The sequence below is a fragment of the Pongo pygmaeus genome, chromosome 12 (assembly GCF_028885625.2).
Source record: "Pongo pygmaeus isolate AG05252 chromosome 12, NHGRI_mPonPyg2-v2.0_pri, whole genome shotgun sequence".
Classification (NCBI taxonomy): domain Eukaryota; kingdom Metazoa; phylum Chordata; class Mammalia; order Primates; family Hominidae; genus Pongo; species Pongo pygmaeus.
In genome coordinates this window covers 43,485,531-43,498,191 of record NC_072385.2, presented here as the reverse complement: position 1 = coordinate 43,498,191, position 12,661 = coordinate 43,485,531, and the positions used below count along the sequence as shown (strand labels likewise).

General features: G+C 35.0%; 1 protein-coding gene across 2 annotated transcripts in view; it reads right to left on the bottom strand.

The window, feature by feature from the left end:
- Positions 1-12,661, bottom strand: part of ZC3H6 (zinc finger CCCH-type containing 6) — a 60,373-nt gene that overhangs the window by 25,117 nt on the left and 22,595 nt on the right. For both annotated transcript variants that reach the window (XM_054472132.2, XM_063648558.1), the window contains exons 2-4: positions 10,621-10,801; positions 7,262-7,384; positions 409-685 (exon numbers count right to left, since the gene is read on the bottom strand). In XM_054472132.2, coding sequence (XP_054328107.1) covers positions 409-685; positions 7,262-7,384; positions 10,621-10,801 — 581 coding nt within the window. The remainder of the gene's footprint in view (positions 1-408; positions 686-7,261; positions 7,385-10,620; positions 10,802-12,661) is intronic.

Sequence of the window (12,661 nt, the reverse complement as noted above, 5' to 3'; positions counted from 1 at the left end):
TTCATAGTCCATGCACATTTGCTTAGCAAAAATGACTGCTATATTTTAAAGCCTAATAAAAGAATAGCTTCCCAGCTGGTCTAAATTTAAAACAATACATACAGCAACAGAGACAACTGTATACTGACATGATACAGAAGCAAGGGGAAAAATATAAGAAAGTTGTATTGCATTTTTATGTATTTTTAAATCATTAGAATATCTTTCCAACTGAAATATTCATGTATCATACAGATTGAAATATTTGTAGATTCTGTTCTCAAGGTCTACAAAATAAAAGAAAATGAATTTAGGTTCTACAAGAATAAGCTAATCTTGAGCGGGGATAAGTTTCTAAGTTTTTACTCCATTGCTGCCTGTTTTAATAAGGTTCTCACATTCTAAGACAGACTGTAATTTCAAACTTACCTTGCTGAACTCCTTTCATTCTCTGTTTTTTCCCTGATTCTTTAGAAAATGATGACCCTAAAGCAATATTTGAGGTTTCTTTAGCTTGCCTGTATTGTTTCAGCTGATTGGCAAAATCTTCCTCTGTTTCCTGACCGTAGTTACCAAAGTTGTCATCACTGTAGTTACCGAAGTTGTCATCACTGTAGGTGCTGTACTCATCATATTCTTTACTTTTAAATTTTTTGTTATGTTGACCCTTCTTTGATGTCATGTAGCTTCCTGATAAATGTCCACGCTAAGTGAAAATGGACAATCATTATCAGGATTTTTCAATTATATACAGCAATTGACAGTAGCACAGGACATCCTTTTCCCCTCAGCAAGTTCGGAGAAAGGGGAAAAGATAGTTATTAGTTCTAACTCTTGATTAGTACTTATCTATGATACTACTTAACACTAACTTCAAAAGCCTAAATGTTACCCTGAGATAATTAAATATTGTAATCTTTATGCTTTAGCCTTTGCTTTCTATGTTCTATGTCTCAGTATCTCACACACAGGAAAAAGTAAAAATACACACCATCATACATAAATTTTTCCTCCAAAAAATGAAAAGGAGGCCTTTTTGAAAATAGGGAAAAGACAGTTAAATAGCTTGGGGTGGAGGAGTGTGGTAAAACATACTATTTCTCCTAACACTGGAAAATTCTCAAATTACATTATATTTAATAAAAAACGGTATGTGTGGAAAATTTTATAAAAAGAAAATGTCTATATCAAGGGTCTAATAGAAAAAACAGAGCTTTCCCTAATAGTGAAAAACATCTAGTGAATAAGTTGCTTATTAGAAACTGTTTATTACAACAAACATTATTAATTTTATTGCTTCCTTACTAAAGCATGTGAAAAAAAAGAATACACTTTAGTACTAGAAGTTTATTAAATGACAGTATTCAGGTCTGTCTCTATTCACTGAAATATTTTTATTAGTTCTATTGTATCCTCTGTCCATTTTTTTTTAGTAAAGCGAGAAAAAATTGCACATAATTACAACTTAAGGATCTAGACAAATCCAAACCAAATAATTCATCTTTAGCTTAGTGCATTTTATTTTATTTATTTATTTATTTATTTATTTTGAGACAGAGTCTCGCTCTGTTGCCCAGGCTGGAGTGCAGTAGCATGATCTTGGCTCACTGCGACCTCTGCCTCTTGGGTTCAAACGATTCTCCTGCCTCAGCCTCCCAAATAGCTGGGACTACAGGAGCACACCACCATGCCTGGCTAATTTTTGTATATTTAGTAGAGATGGGGTTTCACTATGTTGGCCAGGCTGGTCTCGAACTCCTGACCTCGTGATCTGCCCGCCTCAGCCTCCCAAAGTGCTGGGATTACAGGTGTGAACCACTGAGCCTGGCCAACTTAGTGCATTTTAAATGTGATATTAAAATACTACTCTGGCTGGACACTGTGGCTCACGCCTGTAATCCCAGCACTTTGGGAGGCCGAGGCAGGTGGATCACTTGAAGTCAGGAGTTCGAGAAGAGCCTGGCCAACATGGTGAAACCCCGTCTCTACCAAAAAATACAAAAATGAGCTGAATGTGGTGGCGTACACCTGTAGTCTCAGCTACTCGGGAGTCTGAGGCGGGAGAACTGCTTGAACCCAGGAGGTGAAAGGAAGTTGCAGTGAGCCAAGATCGCACCACTGCACTCCAGCCTGGGTGACACAGTGAGACCCTGTCTCAAAATAAATAAATAAATAAAATAAAATACTACTCTGGCAAAATACCAATATGAGACTACGTATTTAATGAAATGCAATGAAGTATTAGATCTTTCTAAGTATAAAATAGAGAAAAAACGCATAACTAATCAAGAAAACCAATTCACTCATCAATTTTAAATTTTAAAAACACTGTATCATATTTTTGATTTGTTTTAAGTAGTACTTTTTAAAGTTTATAAACTCCATTCTTAGTCTAGCACTTCAGAAGTTCAAAAGGGAATTTACGATTGTAGCCAAAACACAGTGTTTCTGACATTTTTTAAAAGCCACTATGAAAACTAAAGCAAAACAAAAAATAATTGCTTAGATTAAGTTGAAGATTAAATTAACTAGTTAAATGACGGTTATATTTCCTTTTATTAAAACTGTGACTATATTAATACTTGATATATTTCAACACTTTACGATTGAAGATTACTTTGTTAATAGATGAGTATAAATTTTTCTCTGGAGATTAGATGCTTCTCATAAAAGTTTTAAATTCTTAACATTAATTCAGTTCTATGATTGGCATAGTTTTATCAAAATAATCTCTGTGTTCCTACCTTAAGTAGAATTATCCCTAAATTTTCATTTACCTCCTCCCTAGATTCCCACCTGTAAATATTCTTAATAGTCCCCTAAGAATGCACATTCCATCCCAGGGCTCCTTCTGTGGTTAAAGACTTCTAGTGTGGACTGCTAAGGTCCTTCACATTCGCATTCACACCATGTTGTGTGAGTTTTCCAGGAAGCATGAAACAAATGAAGGGTTACAGAGTAGCCCTGCTTTTCTAGAGTGGTTCATATATTCCTTATGGTTCATATAGTCACCATTGGGATGAACAAAATGCACTCATGGGCAAGGGTCTAGCAAGTATTTTTTCAAGTCCAACTGAGAGAAGATAAATGAAAAAGACAATAAATTCCACAAAAATAGATAGCTTTTCTAATCACTTTGCCGACTGATTATTTGGCTATACAAACTGCTAGAATGTCTGTAGGGATAGATTTGGTTTCTGTAAAACAAAAACAGGCCCCACAGCAATCACTGGAAACAAATAAAGGAAAAGGAAGCCCTGAAAAAAGATGAGGAAAAAGGAAGCTAAATTAAGTTCTCTAATTTAACTGCTGAGGGGTTAACAGTATATTCAAATTTTGCCCTGTAATTGTAGAAGTTACATAGCAGATACTTGTTATCTAAGAAAAAGGGATTTTTAGATGTAGTTAGGATATAATCTTAATTCTCAGTGAGTCAACTCTAAAATATATATATGGAAGAAATGGTATTGAACTTTCTCTTCTTGTAAATAGCAGACTGGGTAATTCAGACTAGTTGTCTCTCTTAAAAAAAGTAGAAAAGATAGACAAAATATTTTTCTTAAATCTGTTTGTAGACATCAGACAGCTAACAAATTAGTGAAGGATTACTAGACCAATACCCATGGAGATGAAAATCCTGAAAAGTGGGCAGCATTTGGAGCTGCATTTACTCCAAGAGTATCACCCCATCAGGAAGAACCAGGTGAAAGATCCAAGAGCACTTTAGACTGTCTCTGTTGTCTATGGAAACAAAAGGTGGAGTCCAGAGTCTGGAAAAGGTGGAAGCTTAGTAACCCCCATCCTCAATTATAAGGAGATCTCAAAATGCGAATCAGAGACTGCAGCCCAGCCTTCAGGAATCTGAGTGGCTCAGAAGTCTCAAATCCTGAAATTGGAATAAAGTTTGTAAGGGTCACCAGAAATCTGGCAGAAGTAAGTAAAAATCCTTTCTGAAGGAAAAGAACATCATCCTAGGCCTAAAGTTATTTCTACAAAATGCTCAGCACAGAACAGAAAAAAATGAAAACAAAAATAGGCTTATGAAGAGATAGGATCACATGAAAAAGAACCAGCAAAAAATAACAGGCAATAGAAATACAGACTTCAGGCCGTGCACGGTGGCTCACGCCTATAATCCCAGCACTTTGGGAGGCAGAGGTGGGCAGATCACCTGAGGTCAGGAGTTCGAGACCAGCCTGGCCAACATGGTGAAACCCCGTCTCTACTAAAACTACAAAAATTAGCCAAGTGTGGTGGCGTACGCCTGTAGTCCCAGCTACTTGGGAGGCTGAGGCAAGAGAATCGCTTGAACTTGGGAAGTGGAGGTTGCAGTGAGCCAAGATCACGCCACTGCACTCCAGCCTTGGCAATAAAGTGAGACTCCGTTTCAAAAAAAAAAAAAGAAATACAGACTTCAGATATAGAAATTTGTATCTGAAGTCTGCTATTTTCAAGTAAAAGACAATATGAGCATTTCAGCAGCAAACTTGAAACTATAAAAATGACTCAGAAGATTTTAAAGAACCAAATTTCTACATATGAAAACTACTTAATAGATGGGTTTAAAGGCAAATTACACTCTAGCCTGGGTAGCAGAGCAAGACTCTGTCTCAAATAAATAAATAAATAAATAAATAAATAAATAAATAAATAAATAAATAAAGGCAAATTAGATCTCTCTGAAGGGAAGAGAAGACTAGAGAAGAAAGATTAGGTAAAGCATATGTGGTAAAATGTTAACTGGGGAATCTGGATGAAAGATATACAGGAGTTCTCTGCACCATTCTTGCAACTTTTTTGTAAGCCTGAAATAATGACAAAATGAAAAGTTATAAAAAATGAGGATAAAATAAACACATTGGCCCAATAAATAAAAGCTGAGAGAATTTGATAGCAAACCTGTGCTATAAGATATGCTAAGCAAAGGCTAAACGATGCAGTGCATCTGGCTAAAAGAAAATTGTATCATATTAAAACTCAGATCTACAAAAAAAGTGAAGAACACTGGAAATGAAATGTAGATAAATATAAAAGACCATCCTTTTTCTTAATTTCTTTAACTGATTTTTTTGAAGCAAAAATAATAACAGTATGTCTACAGGGATATATAATAGTCAGCGTAGTATTAACAATACATATTTATTAACAATAAATAACTACATAATGTTTAAAAAATGTGAGATACCTAAAACAACTGCATTATGGTTTATACATACAAATTGATCTTGCCTCCCACAGTGGCCACATAGAAGGCTATGTACTTATTACAATAATGCTGTCACTATTTTAAATATTTGAAACTTCCTCTTTGGGGTTACTTTCAGTGACAACTTATGAATCCAGAACCTGTCTCATTACTCGACATTTTCAAATGTCTTCTTACCTGAAATAATAATGCCCATCCTTAGCATCTTTTCATTCATTGTAAGAGTCTCCAAATGACTTTTGAATATTTATAAAGAATAAATCTAACTACATATCAGTATTGCTGAATTAAAAGTTTTGTCATTTGTGGTAAAAATATTTTTAATGAATAGTTATAAAATGTTCTGAGAAATAGCAACAACCACTGACTCTAAAATCACTGGACATATTGACCTTATAAACATTCTGATACTTACCTAACTAGATAAAATTATTAACTAGTGTATAATTCTTTTCAAATTTTAAAAGAAGATATTTTAATAAAACCTCATTTATTTAATGGTCACTTAGCAATCTCAACTATAAAGACGGCAACAGTGAATCAGACTATAGAAATAACTCTAACAAAAATAGTATTTTGGTTTCTAAACTCACAAGAGATTAGGAACACCAAATTAGGAGAAAAAATAGTGCTCTTGTAGACCAGAACAGTGACAGACTGTCAAAAACAAGAACTCAGAAACTCTGGGGCTTTTCAGATAAGAGCACACTGATCCAAATACTTCTTAGCGACTCTGAGAAACACCATTACTTGCCTAGCACAAAATACTGTATATTTGGAGACAGGGCCTTTAAAGAGGTGACTAGATTAGAATGAGGCTGTTTAAAGTGGGCTCTAATCCAGTTTGACTGATGTCCCTACAACAAGAGGAAATTTGGACACAGAGAGACACCAGCGGTTCCTGCGCACAGAGAGATGACCATGTAGGGACAAAGCAGTGAGAAGGAGGCCAGTGACAAACCAAGGAGAGAAGCCTAGCACAGATCCTTCCCTTACAGCCCTCAAAAGAAACCAACCCTGCTGGCACCTTGATCTGGGGCTTCTAGACTCCAGACTGTGAGAAAATACATTTCTATTGCTTAAGCCACCCAGTCTGTAAAATTTTGTTGTGTTAGCTCTAGCAAACTAATACATTATGTATTCTTTATGTTCAAAGATTTCAAATTTATAGCCTATGTCTGATAAAATACCAGAAAGAATAAAATTGAAAGTTTAATTTTTCTCTTAAAAGGGCAATACTCAAAACCACAATGAGATGCCACTTCATACTCATTTTCTGTTTCCAAAAGAAAACAAAGAAAAAAAAACACATGTTGGCAAGGATGTAGAGAAATTGAAACCCTCAGGCATTATGTAAATAATGTAAATGTATTTTTATACTTACATGATTGTAATGTAAATAATATGTAAATATTGTAAATAATGTAAAATAGTACAGCCACTGTGGAAAACAGTCTCATGGTTCCTCAGACAGTTGGACATAGAATCACCATATGATCTAGCAATTCTACTCTAAATATATACCCCAATAAACTGAAAGAAGTCTTAAAAAGATTTTTGAATACCCATGTTCATAAGCAGCATGATTCACAATAGCAAAAGGTAGAAGCTTTTTTTCATGAACACCCACGTGTCCGTCAACAGATGAATGGATAAACAAAATGTGATATATACATACAATGGAATATTATTCAGCCTTAAAAAGGAATGAAATTCTGACACATGCTACAGCTTGGGTGAACTTTTAAAATATGGTAAGTGAAATAAGCCAGATACAAAAGGACAAACACTGTATGATTCCACTTACATGAAATACCTAGAATAGGCAAATCCACAGAAACAGAAAATAGAATAGTGGTTTTCAGGGGCTGGGGGCAGGGGAAAACGAGGTGTTATTGCTTAATAGGTGCTGAGTTTCTGTTTGGAATGATCAAGAATTTCTAGAAATGGATAAGTGGTGATGATTGAACAACACTGTGAATATACTTAATACCACTGAATTGTACAGTTAAAAGGGTTAAAATGGTACATTTTATGCTACCTATGTTTTATCACAAAACAAAAAAATGGCAATACCTGAGTAAATGGAATGTCATAATCCCTGTAGAAACCAGTTCTTTTTTTATGGGAACTTTCTGTATGTTCAACATCTGAATCAAGGCTGTAGTCCGAACTATCATCACTAGATGGGGAATTATGCTGAAGGGAGGGGAAAGACAAATATGTTACATTTGCAAAAGGAAGAAAATTTAACTAGTAATTAGATAAGCATGTTTCAGCCAGAGGTACCAATCAGTAGATTATATTATTCCAGGAGACTCTGAAGTACTACTGAAAAATTCTTGCCCCAAAGGCCACCACCATTCCAACTTCGCTGAGGTTTTCTGAGAAGTATATCTTCCTCTCTGCTCAGAGACTCTATGACATTTTCCTCATCATCCCTTTGACCTAAACAGAAATATTCTGCCCCTGTGCTCTAAAATGATCTACATCTAAGCTAAACCTAAAGAAAGTAAAATTGGCTCCTAGATCACCAAAAAAGGTCATAGAACATGAGTAGAGTATGTATTAATTTGTTTTTACCTAAAATGGCTTTGGAGTTCTTATTCTATTGCACGAGTACCCTAAAACTAAAAGATACCAAAACATTACAAATTACAAAAATAAAATAAATCTGGCCCACAAAATTGAACAAAACTGAAATGAAAAGCATAAGTAATTGATAATGATTATTGATGTCAAGTATAATGATAATTGATATCAAGAGTAAGCTTTTTCAAGTATTAATACAATTTCAAAAAAATGGGACCAAATCTCCTCCATCTGGTCAGAATGATTACCTTCCCGAGTTGAGCATTCTCTGTAAACAGTTCTTACATTTCTTAGCAATGAAAACACTGGCTCTGTGTATTACTATCGTTGCAGACCCAGCACCTAGATCTAGTACAAACTCAGTAAAAATTTGCTGAAATGATTGAACTCTGATGCTCTTACAAGGGAAGGCTCTGTTTTTCTCTAACCCATCCTGAATTGTTATCTTAGGAAAGACAAATTGCTTTCCTCCATCTTGTTCCTAAACGGTGTGGAGTTTGGTTTTTATGATTTTATTGCTTTTGTCTTTGTTGATTTGATAGGTGATATAAAGAAATATTTTTAAAATTATGCTGTCAAATGCTTCAACTTTAAGTATCTAATCATTCTTGGCTAGGATTTTAAATAAATAGTGTCTATTTAAAAGCCAAGTTTGCTCAGTCACCATCAGAAGTCAGCTCCAACTCTAAGGAAAACCTTTCACCTGAAAAATACTAATACAATTATACTCTGAAAAGATTTGGTCCTTGTGTTTCTTGGTAGGGTAGATTACAAACTCCAAAAAGTCTCAGAATTTTTGACTCTCTAGAATTAATTTTGTTAGGCAGTACTTTTCTAGAAAATTTTCCATTTCATCTTGCTTTTAATATTTATTTTCATAAAATTATATACATAAATTTCTTATGATTTTAATTTCCTTTCTGATAGTTATTTCACCCTCAGCATATATACATTTATTTTTCTTTTCCTTTTTATTATTGATAAGTTTGGTCAATGATATATATGTTGTTGATCTTTTTAAAAAAACTATTGGTTTTCATTCTAATTCATTCACTTCTGCTCATAACTTTATTAAGTACTTCCTTTTTGTTTTGTTTTGTTTTGTTATTCTATGCTGTTTGATCATAGCTTATATTGTTTTCTTAATTTTTTGTCATTTTAAAATATTAGGTTAAATTTTTCATATGCTTTGTGGGCATGCTTTCTTTTCTGGAAGACTTACTCTCCATTCTCTTTTATCTTACAATAACAACTATGGAATGTGACCATAGTCCTATCTTGCTTCTAATGTGAAAAAAATGGATGGAATGGGCCAATAAAGCTTTCCTAGCTTCATAGCTCTAGGGTTACCTCTTCTGTTGTTAGCATGAAGTATTCAAAAATATGGCTATTTTCTGAGCTATGCCTCTTCTGCTTCCTTCCCCCATTTGTTATCTGACTATTTCTTTCCTTGGCCCTATATGCCTGTTTCTCAATGTAGATTTTACTTCCAGCAGTTACCTTCTCAGTGTGGGACTCTGTCATAAAAAGGAATTTGGTTGATTTGTATTTGGGGTTCATCAGGTCCAGATCTTTTCGGCACCATCCAATTTCTGTGGTCACCTTACATTCATGCATGAACTGGTGATAGCACAGCCCCCTCCCAGTTTCTGTTGCTGTTCTCAGGCCCATGAGGTTTCCGTGCTGGGCATTGACCATTTGAGGTGAATATCTGTTGGCAACTTGGTTTCTGGAAGTCCCTTTATTTTCCCTCTGCTTCATTTGTACTGATGCTGTTGCTACACTGGTCTTGTTGCTGTCTATCATTTGGCCCCAGTCATTTGTATTTTTTAGGTTTATTAGAGATAACTTGTTTCTTCCTTTTTTTGTAGATGTTGTCAATGGGTTTCGGTTGTGTTATCCTAATTGATGTGATTTTAATGGAGGAAATTCAGGGAATTTCAAAACCTGCTCCTCCATTGCTGCCAACTTGTCCATGATTTCTCAGTCAGCATAGGTTCCCCTTCTTCCCTACCCCAAATCCACATAATTCTCCATCCAGTACCCTGTTGTTTTTTTGATAGCATTTGTTTTTCATTTGTGTGTTGCCTCTCTCCTTCCCATTGCAATGTAATCTCTTTAAGAGCCAACTATTTCACTCTCTACTATAACCCTCAGCATACAGCATAAAGGTTTCCATAGTAAGCACTCGATCATACATCTAAATGAATAAGTAAATAAATAGATGGACAATGCCAATGCTGCTAATCTGTATCTGTAGAGAATGAAACTCTCTTTCCTTAACCTTCCAATATCCATGTATACAATCTTCCATCAATTAAAATATTATTTATTTCAATCTGCATTAAAATTTAACTTGAAGCCCAGCGTGGTGGCTCACACCTGTAAACCTAGCAATTTGGGAGGCCATGGTCGGCAGATCACTTGAGCCCAGCAGTTTGAGCCCAGCCTGGGCAACATGGCGAAACCCTGTCTCTACTAAAAATAAAAAATTAGCCAGATGTGGTGGCGTGCACCTGTAGTTCCAGCTACTCAGGAGGCTGAGTGGGGGATCACCTAAGCCTGGGAAGTCGAGGCTGCAGTGAGCCAAAATTGTGCCACTACACTCAAGCCTGGGCAATAGACCCTATCTCAAAAAAAAAAAAAAAAAAAAGATTTAACTTAATTACTTTTTAAATCTCTAAGATAATTCATATAATCTTTGTTTAGAAAGTTTAATCACATAAATGAATATATCTAATCCATATGTTTTATAATAAAATAATGACTTCTACTTTCTAATTTTCAGTATTTTATATTTCATAAAAATTTATCAAAAGAATAAAAAGTAGATTCTAACTAACCTTATGTTTCTCACGTTTTCTCCTTTTGGATTTTTTCTTCTCTCTCTCTTTCTTATGTTTTTTTCTTGATTTTCTGTAGGCTTTCTCACTTTTCTGCTTTTCATTCTCTTTTGCTTCTTTTTCTTGTATTTCTTCAAATCCTGCATCGTCTATTTCACCATCTTCTAATTCACCATCTTCTCTATAGAAGGAAAATTTTAATTTTCAAATATCATTCTAAAACAAATCTTACAGAAAGATTTTCAAAAGAAAAAAAGCATATGCCAAGGATTTATGTTATATTCATTTAGACAAGCGCTTGAAAAATTTTTCTATAAAGGCCCAGATAGTAAATATTTTACATTTGCAGGCCATATATGGTTTCTGTTGCGAATTCTTCTTCATTTAACATTCCTTTAAAAATGTAAGAACCATTATCAGCAGCCGAAGTTTGCAAACCTCTTAAAATCTCTGATTCTCACAAAATTAATGCATGAATAAATAAATACAGTGCTATCCCAAAGTACTGCAATAGTTACCGTCTACTAAACTTTCTTCAAAAAAAGGAATTGAACTAAAATGCTCTAAGAAACACTCGACTTACAGGAAGGTATTTTTAACTTAGTGGCTCATAGACAGCTATAGTTTTAAAATAAAAGCAATCTAAGAACCAAGAATGGGCTGCCCTTGGGGAAAGAGGATCTAGGATCCAGTTGGTGCAGCTTATGGCTTGTCCCTATGCATACAGTTCTTAAATTTTTTTTTTTTTTTTTTTTTTTGAGATGGAGTCTCGCTCTGTCGCCCAGGCTGGAGTGCAATGGCACCATCTCGGCTCACTGCAAGCTCCACTTCCTGGATTCACACCATTCTCCTGCCTCAGCCTCCCAAGTAGCTGGGACTACAGGCGCCCGCCACCACGCCCAGCTAATTTTTTGTATTTTTAGTGGAGACGGGGTTTCAACGTGTTAGCCAGGATGGTCTCGATCTCCTGACCTCGTGATCCACCCGCCTCGGCCTCCCAAAGTGCTGGGATTACAGGTGTGAGCCACCCACCACATCCGGCCACATTATTCTTTTTTTATTTTTATTTCTAAAAAATAATTCTTTCAATAGATAATACAGGCATGTGGCTCAAAGGGAAACCTCAAAAGGCACATAAGGATCTGTCTCATTTTAAGTTAAAAAATACTGTATCAGTATCAAATAATTAAACATTTCTGCTTTTGAATCATAACTTTTTTCTTTATTGTATTGTTCCCTTTCCTGTGCTTATGTATTTTCAGAAATTTTAGTTGGTGTGCATACCACAATTTGTATTTTGTACTTAAATATTATACATTTCATGGCTGTATTTTCATTTGATCAAGTTATTTTATATCATAAATAATTCACATAGAGCTGGGCATTTGATTGCTTGCCGATACCTTGGCAATAAGCATTTTTAAGCATGAAGTTATTCTTCGGTTGAATTTTATTCTTGATATGGGGCTTACTTAAGAGTGAGATTTCTGGTCTACAGAAATTACCATGCTCATGAATTTTGACCTGTATCGCTATGATGCTTTGCACAAGGGCTGCACCAATTTAGATCATCTTTAGCAGCGAATCAGCAGATTAGTTTACTATAACTTTACTAATGTTGGTGGTGGAATTTTAGTTGGTTTTTTTGCCAGCTTAATAGGTCTAAAATTTTACTTTCTTTGATGACTAGTGAAGTTGAATTTTCCCTGCCTGTTATATTGCTTGCATACTTTGCCTGTTTGTGTCACTGTCCTTCTTTTGGATTGGGGTCATACTATTTTTTTAAACTTATCTGTATAAAACATTTTATTCAAAACTAGTACTGTTGGTCATATTTAATACAAATGTTTTTCCTAATCTGAAAAAAATAAATATTTTTTAAAAAGCCATCTATCTATCTATATATATATATTTTTTTTGAGACAGGGTCTCACTCTGTCACCCAGACTGGAGTGCACTGGCACGATCTCAGCTCACTGCAACCTCCACCTCCCAGGTTCAAGCGATTCTCGTGCCTCAGCCTCCCAGTAGCTGGGATTAC